At 37.5% G+C, this 16,767-nt stretch overlaps 1 protein-coding gene across 1 annotated transcript; it reads right to left on the reverse strand.

Moving 5' to 3' along the window:
• Window positions 1-6,514: 6,514 nt before the first annotated feature.
• Window positions 6,515-13,077, reverse strand: LOC149008222 (dehydrodolichyl diphosphate synthase 2-like). The gene is made up of 3 exons (XM_089166016.1): window positions 12,452-13,077; window positions 12,267-12,334; window positions 6,515-7,447 (listed from the first exon to the last, which is right to left on the reverse strand). Exons 1-3 carry the CDS (start codon window positions 12,911-12,913, stop codon window positions 7,000-7,002), a joined length of 978 nt encoding a protein of 325 aa, XP_089022142.1. The 5' UTR covers window positions 12,914-13,077; the 3' UTR covers window positions 6,515-6,999.
• Between the last annotated feature and the right edge of the window lie 3,690 nt (window positions 13,078-16,767).

Here is a 16,767-nt window from a genome sequence, read left to right on the forward strand (position 1 = left end):
TGAAATACTGGGTTGGAAGCAATGTGAGTAGCTGCTTGATTATCACAGAAGAGCTTCATAGGTTGACTAAAACTGTCAAATCCTAATTCTTGAAGAAGAGATCTGATCCATACCAATTCACTAGTTGCGATGCCATTGCTCTATACTCACCTTCAGACTGAACGTGCAACCACACTTTGTTTTTACTTTTCCAAGTGACTAGATTTCCTCCAACAAATACGCGAGGCCTGTAGTTGATTTTCGATCAATAGGATTACCCGCCCAATCAAGCATCGAGAATCCTTCAATAATAGTGTTCCCCGGTTTTCTTCATCCATATACCTCGTCCTGAGATGACTTCAAGTAACATAGAATACGGTCTACCAACTCCATATGTCCTTTGGTAGGAGCATGCATGAATTGGCTCACATAACTCACCGAATAAGCAATATCGGTCTAGTAATAGTAAGATAAATTAGCCGTCCTACTAATCGTTGGAAACAACCAATATCTTGCAGAGGAGTAGAATCATTGACCACTTTGCTATTATAGTCCATGGGAGAATTAGCTGGTTTCACACCCATTTTTCCAGTTTCTTTTAGAAGGTCAAGAGTATACTTCCTTTGACAAATGAACAATCCCTTACTAGAGCTTGCAACTTCAATACCAAGAAAATATCGAAGTTTTCCCAAATCCTTGATGTCAAAAGTTTTATCCAAATATTGCTTGAGAGTAGTAATTTCCTGATGATTATCTCCAGTGATAACTATGTCATCAACGTAGACTAAGACGACAACTATACCGCCGTAGTTTTCTTGACAAACATTGAAGAGTCCGATCCACTTCTTTTGAATCCAAAAACTATAAGGGCTGTACTTAACTTCTCATACCACGCTCGTGGTGATTGCTTAAGACCGTATATTGCCTTTTTCAATCTACAGCAATACCATCTTGATTTTTTAATGGATGACCTGGAGGAACTTCCATGTATACTTCTTCTAGCAAATCTCCTTGTAAGAATGCATTCTTAACATCCATTTGAAAGAGAGGCCATTCACAATTGACGGCTATTGACATTAACACTCTTACGGTGTTCATCTTCACCTACCGGTGCAAAAGTTTCCTTATAGTCAACCCCATATGTTTGGGTATATCCTTTGGCAACAAGCCTAGCCTTGTATCTTTCAATTGTACCATCACCGTTGTATTTGGTTTTATAGACCCATCGACAACCAACTGGGTGTACACCATTTGGAAGTGGAACAATATCCCAAGTATGATTCTTATCAAGGGCCTTTAGTTCGTCTTCCATAGCCTTTATCCATACTGATGAATTCTTGGCTTCAATGTAATTAATTGGTTCCTTATGATCATCAATGGCAGTTAAAAATGTAAGAAATTGAGGAGAAATACGATCATAACAAATATGAGATTGAATGGGATATTTTACTGCATGATATGTTGAAAAGTCATGCAATCTGATGGAAGGTTTAGAGACTCGAGTTGACCTTCGAACTTGTATAGATGATGTCTGCTCATTCTCAGGTGGAACCAATAGTTGTGGTTCTTCTTGAGTATCAAGATTTTGTTGCTCAATGTCGATTGATGAGCTATCTGGCATACTTGATAATGGGGTAGGAGCAAATTCCTGCACAACAAGTTCATTATAATTATCCATATTCTCCCCCTGAATTTGACTCCTGCCAGGATAAAACATGTGAGTTTCATTAAAGGAAACATCACGAGAAATAAAAACTTTCTTGGTGGAAGGATGATAACATTTATAGCCCTTTTGTGATGTCGAGTACCCCAAAAATACACACTTCTGAGAACGAGGATCAAGTTTGCTACCATGCTGCGAGTGAACATAAGCAACACAACCAAAGACTCTAAGATGAGTCATTGTAATTGAACGATTATAGAGAACTTCCAGTGGAATCTTGAATTGTAACACACTACTTGGAAGACGATTAATCAAATAACAACTTGTAAGAACCGCATCAGACCAATAAATTTTTGGAAGATTTCCATGAAAAAGTAAAGAACGGGTCACCTCCAAAGAAAAGCCTATTCTTACGTTCAGCAACTCCATTTTGTTGAGGTGTGCCAACACAGGATGTTTGATGCAAGATTCCCATATTTCTAAGATAGGACTGGAAGGGAGTATTTGTATACTCGTGCCATTATCTCATCCGCAAGATTTTAATACTCGTCTGAAATTGAGTGTGAACCATTTTGCAAAAATCTTGAAATATCTGCAAAACTTCATTCTTGGATCGCAATAAATATAACCACGTGGCTCGTGATTTATCATCAATAAAACTAATGAAATATTTAAAACCATCTCTAGAATCCATAGGAGAGTGCCAAACATCGAGATGCACAATCTCAAAAACGTCTTGGAAACATGAGTACTGTTCGGAAAAGGCAACCTATGTTGTTTAGCAAAATGACAAGCATCACAACAACTGGAATCAAAAAAGAAAGATGAATTCAAAAAATTTAGAATCCTATCAGAAGGATGACCCATAGGCCAATGCCAAAGTTGGGATTTCTCAGGTTTTCTCAAAGAAACCAAAGCATTGTTTGGAGAGTCCAACACATAGAGACCATCTTGCAGCGACCTTCACCAATCGTCATTCCGGTTCTCTGTCCCGAAATATTACTTTGTCCTTGGAAAATATCACATGACAATTCAAACTTTTAGTGATCTTGCTAACTGATAGTAAATTCATAGACAAAGATGGCACAAACAATGCATCTGCTTCAGTTGAAAATAAATTCAATTTCCCATGTCCTTGAATAGGAACAGTGGTGCCATTAGCAACCGTAATAGGAGGGAAGGAGTCCACTTTATCAGTACTCAAATCAGATAAATAATATGAAGAACGACACATATTGTCGGTTGCACCGAATCCACTATAAAATAATTCCGAGATAAAGTGGAAAGGGCAAGGGGAGTACCGTGGTGTGAGCAACATTGCTTGATTCAGCTCGAGCGAACGGAACTATTTGACTGAAGGAACTGTTGTAGTTGAGATGCAACTGCTCAAGAGAACCCCGAAAATCGAAGAGCTTGCTTGCGCAACAATTTTTGGATCCGATGTTTTAGTGGTGGTCCGATCTTTAGAAGGACGCAAGTGAGGGTGCAACTGCCAAACACGTTCTTTAGAATGACCATCACGATTACAATGATCACAATGATAAGTAGGTCGAGTTCCACGACCTTTCCCACGATGACGACCATAAGAGACTTGATTTCCAGGCGATTAGGAAAAATATTTGTTTTTGCAACATGGGCAATAGTCTCACTTTGATCGGTCCCTGTTTTAGATTCGATGCATAACACGTCTTCTAGTCTCTTCTCTCGAATAGTGGCACAAGCGAGTGAATGTGGGAATTTCAATTCATAATTCATGTCTCTCTTTTTAAGTCTTCATATTCAGGTCGAATACCGGCTAACAGTTGAAAGACACGGTCATGCTCATCTCTCTCATATATTCATCAATAGTTTGGGTGGGGGACGATCTCGACGAAGTTCATCCCATTTCTTTTAAGGTTTCCAAGATGGTCGAAAAAACTGAGAAGATCCTTGCTCAACATGAGCAATCTCTTGTTGCGGTTCATAGATTCTAGAGGAATTATCAGCTTGTCCATACATAAGACTTAAGGCATCCCACAGAGATTTAGCCGTTTCGAGTAAGCAAAAATCTCATATATCCGAGGTTCCATGGAATTAAAAAGCCAAGTCATAACTTGGTTATCATTGGCAAGCCATTCACCATATTTGGGGTCAACAATATCAAGAGCTTTGGTCCGTCCATTAACATGACCAATTTTAGACGACCACCTAAGGCACGGTTATTGCACGAGACCAAGTCAAAAATTTCTCTCATTGAGTAAGGTGAGGTAAGACGACCGGATTCGTATGAAACCTTTGAATCAGTCATGATGAATACTTCTACCCGTGCAACAACCAATCAATAATCAAGCAAAGGGTTAAAAGAGATGTTTTGCCTTTCCTTTCTCCCTTTTTTTTTTTTAATTTGGAGAAACAAAATCGAATGGCAAAGGGTTTACACGTTAAACCCAAAGCGAAGGGCAAAAAAGGTTTTTTGAAGGCTTCAAAACGTGAGACCCAAGCACTAACCAAGTGCCAAGCAAACAAAGAACACAAAAAGAGACAGAATGTACTTATCTTGAATTTGGCAAAGGGCACGTGGAGCTTCAAGATTTTCAATTGAAAGCGTGCTTGGTGGGCCCAATTTATCAAGTTTGCACTTGACACGCCTCCTTTGTCTAACAAGAAACTAAAGATGTCTGTGATTCTCAAAAACGGACTCGTGAAGATAATCAACGTTGCTCGTGAACTAAACCGCTTCAGCAATTCGAGAGGGAAGCAATCGTCTCCCTTGCGGAGATGCAGCACAAAGCCGAGAAGAGGGTTCAAGAACCGAAAAATACCAAGCCGGATCTTTGCCACCACCGAATTAATTCCCGGATCGTATATGCTCATACCATGTTCAAAATAGAAACACAATTTTAACGTGGTTCGATCTTCGATGAGTCCGTCCCGGTGAAATCCCCAATCAACTGTATTCTGGGGAAAGCTTTCATTATCTTTAAATAGAGATGGTAGTGTACATGATGTGGTATTTTACAATGAGTAGAGTTCTACAAGTAAAGGAACTTTACAATGAGTGGGACTATTAGTCTTTGTGTAAAAAAAAAAAAAAAAACAAGGGGGGGTGGGGGGGGGAGGGAGGGGGAGGCGGCGGCCTTTGTCTTAAAAATGTTTGCAAAGTATGGTGATTTGGGTTACATTATTAGGGTTTATATGGTTGATGTTTAATAGTAATAGTGGCTCATTACGTAATTTGACATTCGCTGCAATAGATATTGGAAGAATAATACATGATGAAGGTGAAAGCTTCTACAAAAGAGAGAAAAAAAAGACACTCATACAAAATAGACTTTTCCTATGAGACAGCAAATGGGTGGGGAAGGAGAGCACTGATATCAACTCGAAATATTTCGACTCAGAAGTCAGAAAAATGGGCTTCGATGAAGATTTTCAGTCATTTTCTAAGATCTCGATTCTAACAGATATTTAGATTTGTTAGGTTTAACTTCACATCTCTATCTACATTTTTTGGAGAAAAGTGAGATATCTCGAGAGATCTAACTAGTTTTCAAACCATACGGCTTGCACATTTTTTATTTTATTATATAGAACAGCTGTCAATCAAAAAAAACAAACAAATGGAACAAAATAAAATAATAAATAAAGACATGACCTAGGACCCAAAGAGACACTTGCAGAGTTGCAGGTCAATTATATTTTTTGAACGTAGAGGACACAGATTAATAGTTTGAGGATTTTAATATTTTCTATTTATCTACGAATTTTTTATTTTTTTATTTTAACATTTCTTCTATTCAAAACAAGCAGGAAGTGAAGGTGTAGAAAGTCCACCAACCACTGACTAGAAAGTGGTCATCCTTTTAGCCCGAAACCGAAAGATATAATATCTAGGAATGTTAATATTATAATAAATTTCTTAGATCATAAGGTTCTTTCAGTTTCGAGTCCAAAAAATTGGTCTAGTCTCACACTCTCACCTTGTAATTATCAAAGCTTCTTAGCCAGTGCTCCTTTTCAATCTAAATTAAGAACTTGATAATAAAAAATGCTTTATTTGGTTGCTCAACTAAGACTTGTTGAAATCATTACCAAAAGAAAATTTGCTAGACAAAGATACACAGTAAGCATACAGGACTAACAAAGAGCCCAAACTAACTTTGTATATGGCTGTAAATTGATTGAACTTTGAGGTGGTGAAACTGTTTCTTTTCTTAGGAAAAAATGTGCTTCTTGAAGCAAATGCACAAAATTATTGCTTTTTTGTATGGACGAAAAGATTACATTTGTGTATGATGAATCAAACTGTTTCTTTTCTTAGGAAAAAATGTGCTTCTTGAAGCAAATGCACAAAATTATTGCTTTTTTGTATGGACGAAAAGATTACATTTGTGTATGATGAAGCTCTCATTTTCATAGAAAAACTCCTATTATCCTTCTGTTTTTATAGAGAAACTCCTACCATCCTTCTTCAGGCTTCCCACCCGATCAAGAACCGAACCTCCCATTAGTTAATGATCTTGGGTTAGAGCCAAAACCCCTAGAAAACCAGATCAACAACCTAGAACCAGCCCGATTGACACCCCCATTGTAACCCTTGAAACATAGATCAATTAATTTCTAATGATAGATTGAAAACAAAATTATTGCAAGAATGTTGCTAAGTTTTCTGGTCTTTGAGGAGAAAACCTAGAGGTGGACAGTATCTTATGATCTGCAAGCAATGTTCATACATATCTTAATGTGCTTGGATCATGCTTCTTACACTTCAGAAACCCAAGAAACAAACTAGTTGTTCAAGTAACCATTTTAAGTAGAAAAATAACTTTATTACTAAGGAAAAGAAAAGAAGCTACATCATAGAATGGTTACTAAGTTGATGCACTAACCTATCAGCCTAAAAAGAGGTTTCTTAAAAGAATGTACATGACTATTTAATCAAGATGAAATAGAGTACAGTATCCATTACTATCATTTACATAAAACTATCATCAGGATTTTCTGATCTTCCACACCCAATGTAGCCTCTGTCTCTGGAATGTACAGTAAATCATCACCATCACCACTTTGCTGAAGTATTTTAATGGATAACAAGTGAATGCAGAACAGAGATATTATTCAGAGAACAATAACATTTATGATTATGCCTCCTGTAAATAGATTGTTATTCCACACATTGGGAATTCCTAGCTACAGCTTAAGCTGATACTTTAACAATTGAAATGGAGTCGTTCATCCTGCCTAGTGCAGGGACCCTGGTTTAGCCACCAGAAAGCTTAACAAGGTACACTGATAACTAGCTTACAATATGAATGATGAAGACACGCGAATCTTGGCTTATGGGTTCCAAACTCCTCCCCATATTGTATACATGTGGGTTATGAATCTCGCCCACCATATCGTCGTCGCCTTTGTTGATATGAACTTATTGCACCCACAAATTCAGCTTCTCCAAAATCAGGCCACAGTGGTTGTACAAAGACAAATTCAGTATAGGCCAGCTGCCATAGCAAGAAGTTGCTGACCCTTTGTTCGCCACTAGTACGGATAAGCAGATCAGGGTGGGGAAAATCTGTGCAGTTTGTTTCTAGTTCTTGTTCAATTACAGCTTCAGTGATGTCATCTGGCAGGATGAGACCATTACTTACATTCTCAGCAATGCTTCTACATGCTTGAACTATGTCATACTTCCCACTATAGCTGACTGCAAGAATCAGTTGGAATCTTGTGTTGTTCTTTGTGGTCTCCTCAGCTTCAGCTATCCATTTCTGCAGGGACACTGGGAGCCTCTCGAGGTCACCAATTACGGATATTCGAATATTTTCTCTGTCACAAACAAACAGGACCAACAACAACAATAGCTCAGCCTTATCCCAACCAAATGATGGATCCCAGAAGAAACAGAATGTTAATTATATAAAAGGAAGCTAAAGAGCTCACAACAATGGCACTATCTCTAGAGCATTGACCCAACAGCTATGAACCACATCTTAACTGCTCAACGGTTCTGCTCCTGACCTCGAAATGGCACGTATTACAAGAATAGCATTCCAACACCATAAACCAGCTAAACAGGGTTTGCCAGTTGGATCTTTGCTCTCCGATTTGCTCTATTTGAAGTCATATTAAGAGCAGAAGGATTGCATAACATGACACTGATGATGACAACAGACAACTTCTAAACCCCATAAAAAGGCAGTTAACCAGACAGACCAACCCAGGCACTACAAATTTTAGGTACTGTGATCAGGCTCAACCAAGAAACTCTCTCAAACCTGAAGCAGCCCACTACCCACCCAGTTGAACCCTCAACACTGGCAAGTCAAGAATAACCACAGCTTAATCCATGTGCTAACTCCAAAAAAGCAAATCAAGAATTTTGTTCAGTTAAAGGGAGTATAAGTTGGCACAAACAAAAGTTTTCTTGTTCATAACTGCATGTACTTGGACACAGCCTGTTCTTTTTTTTCCCCCTATTTTTAGGGGGAAGAAAGAGGGTGAAGTGGATGGAGGTGTCGTGCTAGACGAAAACATAACTAGATAATTAGTGAGAAGAGAAACAGTGATTATTCTGACAAGATATTCTAGCACCAGATCTCACGCCATGTTTGTTGCTGGATGGAATGAAGCATCTCAAGGGCTTTTAGTAAAATACAACAGGTAAAATGAATCCACTGAACATGTAGTTTATCGATGAAAATATATCTAAGCATTGTCATCAGTATTGGGTCGGAATTGACAGTTAGAACCACATATACCACTCACTCGACTTCACCCTTCGACTTCTCACAAAACCATTCAAGCAATTGGTTAGACAATTATTTCTCATAAGCACTGACGAAACTGAAAGCACCAAAACTCTAGACCATTATGGTCAAGCCGGACTCAAGCAAGCCCTTGAAGTTGAGCTTGCACAGTGGGGTTCAGGCTTTCACTAAGAGACACACCAATTACAACTTCAAATAGATTTATTACAAGTGTATGAATCATATAAGATATTCCTAATCAGAGTTTAACCTTACAAAAATTATCCAGGAAATACATGGGAAAGTCGTTTGAGGTGGGATGCCAATGGATGATGGAGGCTGTCAGATGTTCCAGTAAGGAGTGATTCAATTTTTGAAGGAGGTAAAAGCGGGAAGACCTAAAATAACAACCTCTAAGACAGACATCAATATCAGCTTTTCCCGCTTTGTAAAGCAAATACATTGCGAAAACTCCATAAGTTCTTGGAGACACTGAGTGTGATTCCAGTTCAGAAAAATAGACACAAAATGGCCCCAGGAAGATTTAAAGCAAGCACATAAAGGAAAAAAAAAAAAAAAAGGACCCATAGATTTGGTTGAACGCACAGAGGAGGTAAACAAGGAAAATACAACTTCCTGTCACTCTCATCTGCAACCCATCACTGGTATTCGGCTTCTTGTATCACACTACCCAAGCAATAGCCTTGCATCACCACCCAGATTCCCAAATAAAAAGGGGATAAACTAAGTTGCTTTGGGAACAGGGAGAGAAGGATTTGCGAATATGATTTTGGAAACTGGCTATTACAAGTCAAAGTCCAAACACACTTATCAGGCTCAGAGAAAGGGGTATAAACATTCAACCAAGCAAGTAACCAAGTCAAAGTCCCAGTCAACATCAGAGCTGCTGCAAGCCACATACTCTCCTATGGTCCTGCTCTTCACCCTTAGCAAATCATATAGCCTTGATGACCGACAAATACAACATTATCCTTCCACCACACACCCAAAATCCTCCAAAACCTACTTCATCTCCCATCTCCCACATCATGTCTGATATGGTTTAAGAAGGGCAGGAAGAGCCTTCTAATACTGTTCCCTAAGGATAAGTTAGTGTAATCTGATTATCAGACTCTCCATAAGTAACCACGAAGTGCATTAAACTTCCCAGCAGAGAAAATAAAATCTCCATGGTGTTTTGGCACATAGAGCCTCATTCTTTTGGGAACATCACTTAGAACTCAACCAATTCCCTTAATTAGTTTGTATACCAAACCCAATTTGCAAGGTGATCCTTACAATCAATCACAATTTTAAGAGAGTTACTTTTCAGTTAGTTAAGCTATGAAGGCACGTTTATCATTTTCTAATGGTGGATTTTAGTAGATTGCGTAATTTACAGGATGAACTGTCCATGTCAAAAATATCCTGGATGTCAATGCTCCACAAATTTGGTTGTGGTGATTTTCTCGAATCCAAAGTTTGACACCATAGTGTGTGTAGTTCTGGCTTTTATTACAATGCTCTTTATAGGAAAATTATTCCTTCCTAGTAGCATTTGTTTGGAATTCTCTTTCCCCTTTATCTCATTTTGGCAATTCAATTTTGTCTTGAGAGTGTTGAAGAGACCCCAAAAACAGTTTAGCTATACTGATGAGGGTACTACAATGAGCCAATTAACGGTACAGTTCCAAGGGTTCAAGGCGCAGAGAATGAGGTTGTCTCTCATCTTCTATTTGTGGTGACACCATTGTGCTTTTGAGGCCACTGCCGCTGCTGTGAGGAAGGTTAGGGTCTTCTGAAGTCTTTCCGTCATAATTGTCAAGGCGTCGCCTAGGCGTCCAAGTGCTCTGGTTGACCTGGGCACCTCAGTCGCCTAGGCAGGCGCCTTTCCTGCCTAATTGGTTTGGCTTGGCATTTTACCTTCTCCAACCCTTGGTTCACTTAGCATTTTGACAAGTATGTTTCATATATTTCTCAGCTGAGAATTCAACCTGGATAAGAGTTTTTTTATGGTGATTCTGAGATTTATATATTCACTTTGATGTTTGGATGTAGATTTGTGAATTGACCTACCAAATATTGTGGATTACCTCTTGGTAGTTACTCTAAATTGATAAGGTATGGAACCAAGTTCTTGAGAATGGCATTTGTAAGATTGAGCTGGATGCCAGAAATTACACTTCTATGGGGTTCAGCGATATACTTATAAAAGCTACAACAGCTAAACTCCCAGAGTCTTATCTTTCTTTTAAGGCACATCTGAAAATCAATAAAGCCTTAGAGAAACTTCAGAGATTAAATTATATCATATTAATAGTGAAGTATAGAAACTTCAGAGAGACTAAAATATACCATTTAATAGAACCTTAACTGACTTATGTAACTTAGTGAGAGTAGACAAGAAATTCATAAAGGCTTAAATATACTTTTTTTGGTAATCCTGTATGTAAGCTTCACAAGATGAGAGAAAAACCATGACATAGGGATAGATAATACCCCTGAAAATTTCATCATCAGGGTTTGTCAAATAAAAAATGCACCACATAAAAGGGTATGATAAGTTTGTAGCATTAACCCAAGCAGCCAAGGAAATAGGATCTATGGACTCACCATGGGAGATATTCTTCTTCAAACAAATAAGACACTAAAGAATAAAAACTAAATGGGATGTCTCACATTTTCTTTTTCTAAGTTAAATGACATCCCTAAGTTCAAAGCTTAATTCTTAACACTGACAAATGATTATGTTAGACCAAACAACCTCCATGTTTAAGGGCATAAAGCAAGAAAATTGATAGAGGGGACATACCAAATGTGAATATGCAAGACTTTAGGCTGACAATCAAATGTTCATCATACACTTCTACCCAGACACACATAGAAAATTTCGACACCTTTTTTAAGCTTAAAAAATTATCTGATTAGTTTTATTTATACTTAGACGAAAACCAATTTATGTTTCATAAATCGAGTACAAAAAGGTTGAGCAAAAATATTCAGGACTTCAGTAAGCATTCAACCTCACTTCATCATCAAAGTAAGCAACAAAAGCTGTTTTCTTACTGATATAGGGCAAGCATTATTAGAGATCATATCTCAGCATTATCCCATGTGTCCAATGAGGTAAATCTAAAATGCAATCTCCCATCCTTGGAGCAGCACACACATGGTAATCATGCATCTTTTTGGAGATAATATCTCAGCATTATCCCATGTGTTCAATGAGGTAATGCTGAGATATTATCTCTAACAAGCATAAAAACCAAAAAAGTTCCCCAAAAAAAAATGGAAGACACTGTTTTTAATTTGCAGAAAGGATCCTGAGAGTCATAGATGATTTCTAAAAGATAGTAAATTGCATCAACCTTCCAGTTACACCTGTAACTCCAGGGCTACAACTTAAACCAAAGCTACCCAGCCGAATCTTGGATGAACCAAACAATGTCAAAGTCATATTGATATTGCACTAACTCACTTGATTTTCTAGGGCTGCTATAATCAAGGCATCATTCCACAGTAAAGATATTTCACTTAATAACGGATGAGCCATCAGAGAGAGATTTGATTTGATTACCAACCCCCCACCCCCACCCCAAAAAAAAAGAAAGAAAGAAAGAAAGAAAGAAGAAAAGAAAAAAAAAACAACTACAAGAACAACCACAACAAAACAAAAACTGAACAAGAAAACAGTAGCCACATTGAAGGTTTTACAGCTTCAAGCTGCCATATGCTAAGCACAGTTCAATGGTATGTTTGTATCATCACTTTTATCCTCCACAACTCCAATGAATGGTGTTCTCAATATTTTGATAACAGTGATGAATGTCTGACTGATTGCCTATCTATCAGATTCGACATTTTCATATCAAAATGCCATTTTGGTTTGAGAGAAGTACCTCATATAATTTTGCATTTCGTTCTTAATCACACTCTCGAACAAGTTCATCAAAAAATCAACCTCCACCTGCGACAGAACAGAGCTATTCATTACGCTAGGACAGGAAAATCACCGAAAAATCAGATAAGCAGTTTTCATTCCAGGAGAACAAGGGAACTCAAAAATGATTAGGGGGCAACCCACTTTGGGTCGAATCCAGTTTTCAGTTGAGAAAGCGAAAACAGTGAGAACACTAATCCCCCATTTGCAGCAGAGCTCAATAACCTCTCTCAAAGACCCATAACCAGCTTCGTGACCAAACGAAGAAGGCATATTCCTCTTCTTCGCCCACCTCACGTTTCCGTCCATAATAATCGCCACATGTTTGGGTATTAACTCAGGCTGGAGCCCATTTGGTAACACAGGAGCCTCTTCTGCTGTAGTTCCAGCACCAGAATCTCTTCCCTTCACTTCTTCTCCTTTGAATACCACATCTGCCGGTGTTGCACTTGCACAGAAAATATATTTCTGAAGAGAAGGGAACTCTCCTGGGAAGTTTCTACTACTGCTGCGAGATCTATCATGGAGTAAACATAAGGCTGGTTTTGGGTTACAATTATAAAACCCAATATTGATTGGAGGAAGTGAAGCCTGCAGAGACAGCATTTTCTTAGGGTTCCTGCTAAGAGCTGGGGAGAGATTCTCCAAACCTGCAAAAATTTTGTCTCAAGAGTTTGCCGCGGAGACTTCAAATAATCAAATGAGCGGTTGACAACCCCCTATAAAAAGAAAATTTAAATAACGTGTGAAATCTGCTTAATTTCTTTGATGATTTTTCATCATCATTCTGTTTGTTTTTGTGGGAAAGAAAAAGGAAGAAAAGGACTACCAAAAAAACAAAAAAAAGGGATAAATGAAATTTTAAAATTTAAGAAAAGGGATAGGCTCATTTAATAATTTATTTTTTTGGATGATAGAAATAGAATTAGTACTTTACATGGCCAGTCGGCAAAGTAGAAATATAGATTGGAGTAATTTAAGGTTAGTGCATAGCCAAAGAATATATGGAATAAAATAGAATGACCAGGGCAAGGTTTAAAGTATCAGTATAGAGTATCGTATTGGTCAGGTGATTTTAAGAGACGTATCAGGAGTATTGCATCGCTGTGGCTAATGTATTTTAATATAATTCAATGGAGAGACGTATCAAAATGTATCGTATCAGTTGGGTCAAATATAGATATGTATCGGTAAGTATCGTATAGTATCGTATGATACTTTAAACCTTGGACCAGGATTCCTATGGGTTATGAACCATAACAACAGTTCATGTTCAAAATCAAGGCGACACATTAGACAATTATTGTCTCATCATTATTATCATATAATAGGTTTTCTTCGTTTTTTTTCTTGGCTACCAAATAAATCCCTAACACACACTCCCCACCCCTTACCCTACCCTACCTTCAAGTTGTACAACCTGTAAAGACCCTCATTTTTGGTGAGAAATAGAGTAGTTAAGTATTTCGAAATTGGACCACACATAAAAAGAAAATTTTTAAATAACCTGTGAAATCTGCTTAATTTCTTTGATGATAATATTTCATCATCATACAGTTTGTTTTGGTGGCAAAGAAAAAGGAAGAAAAAGACTACAACCAAAAAAAAAATCAGAAAAGGGAAAAAAGAAATTTTAAAATTTGAGAAAAAGGATTGGCTCATTTGACAATTTATTTATTTTTGATGATTGAATTACTACTTTACATGGTTCGTCGCCAACTAGAAATTTAGATTGGACTAATTTAAGGTTGGTAAATAGCCAAAGAAAATCTCGAATCAATGCAGGATTGATAGAGTGGTAGAGATCCATATTTCTCAGCGGAAAAGTCATGGGTTTAATCCTTACAGACAACATCTCCCCTTGAGAATGTAATCAAGGTGGTGCGCGCAACTGGGTCGGATGAAAAAAAAATCTACAATCAAGTAACTACATTTCATGCTCAAAACAATATAAAAAAGCAAGGCGACACATTAGATAATTAATGTCTCGCCATTATTAGCATATAAAAGGTTTTCTTCTTTTGTTTTTTGCTTTTATTGGCTGGCTGGCTACCTTCAAGTCTCCCCACCCCTTTTTTTTTTGGTCAAGAACTAAAAACATGTCATTAAGTAAAAGAGTGTAAGCCAGGAGACCTGGACAATAAAGAGACATCAACCATAAATAAAGGTGGGACATTCCACCATGAACGAGAAAGGGTCTCCCCACCCCTTACCTGGTTACTTTCAAGTCTTGTACAACCTCTGGACTCTGGAGACCCTCATGTTTTGTGAGAAACAGAGTGCTCTGTATCTGGAAATTAGACCACACATTGCATTTTACATGTTTCAACTTGTGAAAGCCTAATTATTGTCCTTTTGCCCCTTAGTCTATTTTGATCAAATCCATACTCAAATTGGTTTACATGAAAACCTTACTAACCCAACAATCAAGTAACTCCGTGACAAAAGAAGCAAATCTGGGCCTTGTGATAAAGATAGAGGTTGTCTTGTTGGTTTCTGGGGCATTATTGAGAGTGAAGTGACTGACTGCCCTACCTTATTTAGAATGAGATCCATTTTTTCTTGTTATGGGTTGGAGGAAATTGACAGCAATCTAGATATTAAATTTAGCCTTGACGACCTCAAAGTTTCATGAATCATGAGATGTAAGGTCAAGCAACTAAGATGTGTTGTGTCTAAAATCGATATATTTATTGAGCTGATCTAATTCAAGCAATAATTTGTCACAAAGAGAAACAGTGAGAGCTAGCCAACCTGGTTGTTTGGCAGACTGTCTCTGGAGATTAAGCCAGAAAGTAAATACAACACTTCTCCAAGGTTGTGCTAAGAAGTTCTTTCAACTGAGAAATCACAAAGCAATAAAAAAGTGAACATTTGTTACCTTGAGGCTGCATTTGTTTGCTAGAATAAAGGTGGGCAGAAAAATTTCTTGAAAAATTAAATTTTTTTTTTAAATTTTAAAAGTATAGTTTGTTTGGTTGCTTGAAGTGAGAAAATTAAAAAGTTATCTGGTGAGGTGGCAAATCAACTTATCATCTCAAGCTTTTTCAAAATCCTAAAAAATGTGTGGGACTTTGTGGAAATATAAAAAGTAGAGACCCACAATTAATACTTTTTCACAAAATCCATTCATTTCTTTTTCTTCTCCCTCACCTCACTACACATTAGACCCACATATTTTTTTCCAACTCTTTTTTTTTTTTTTGTTCTACCTTTGCAAACAAACGCAGCCTCAGGCTATGTTTGTTTGCTGGAATAAAGGTGAGGTGGGAAAATTCTTTAAAAAAACAAAATTTTCTACTTTTCCCATATACTTTTCTTAAAAGTGTATATTGTTTAGTTGTTTCGAGTAGAAAAGTGAGAGACAAGCTTTCTTGAATCAAGAAAATTTGTCTGATGAGGTGGCAGCCCAACTTCCCCACCTCAAGTCTTTTTAAAATCCCACAAATTTGATGAGATTTTGTGAAAAAATTTAGAAAAATAAAAAGTGAGACTCATCACTATCACTTTTCTACAAAATCCTTTTATTTTCTTTTCTTTCTCCCTCATCCCACTATATATGGGGCCCACATTTTTTTTTTCCACTCTATCTTTGCAGACAAACGCAGCCTAAGTGAAATAGTGAATAGGATAACTTGATCATTGAGGACAGCTAGATTGCATACCTCGAGAACCAAGGAGTTTGTGATACATCATATCCCAAGTTAATGCACCCAGTGCTCTTTTTGGATCTAGGTCTAGCTGTGGGATTTGGCACTTACAATAGGTACACACTGGGTAGTCCTTGAACCCAGTGGATAGTCTACTCTGGTTTTGTTTGGTTTGAGCCTTGGAGGTGATGGTCCTTGTTGGGCATTCAAATCTGTGAAGTATGTTGTAACAGAATTAGAAGATGCAAATATGCTTCAATTTCAAAAGTTTATGAAAAAGAGTGGAAAACGAATCCACTTAATTGATAGATTTGGAAGATCTAACTATCAATCGATCTGAAAAGGTCATAAACCATTGGATGAATGGATTCCTTTTTGGTTGTCCACATCATGTTCCAGCCCGTACCTGTCTTTCTCACGTTCTCAGATTGTGTAGTTCTGAGCTTGTCCTTAAATTTGCAGGCTCTTAGATTAGATTGATTGGTTTTCATATAATTTATGGAGCTTGGTTTACCAAAAAAAAAAAAAAAAAGAGCTTGTATGAGCAGTCACGAGCAATGTTTAAAGTATACCATGATACCATATAATACTAGTCGATACGTATCTATATTTGACCCAACTGATACGATACATCTCTCTATTGAATTATACTAAATACATTAGTCAGAGCGATACAATATTCGATACAAAACTATGCATCTCTTAAAATCACCTGACCAATACAATATTCGATACCGATACTTTAAACCTTAGTCACGAAATTTTATTGCCCACCCCAATTATTGGAACTTTCTGCCATGGGGGAGGGAT

This window comes from Hakea prostrata, chromosome 8 (assembly GCF_041222555.1).
Source record: "Hakea prostrata isolate BN-2017 chromosome 8, UWA_Hpros_2, whole genome shotgun sequence".
NCBI classification, from domain to species: Eukaryota; Viridiplantae; Streptophyta; class Magnoliopsida; order Proteales; family Proteaceae; genus Hakea; species Hakea prostrata.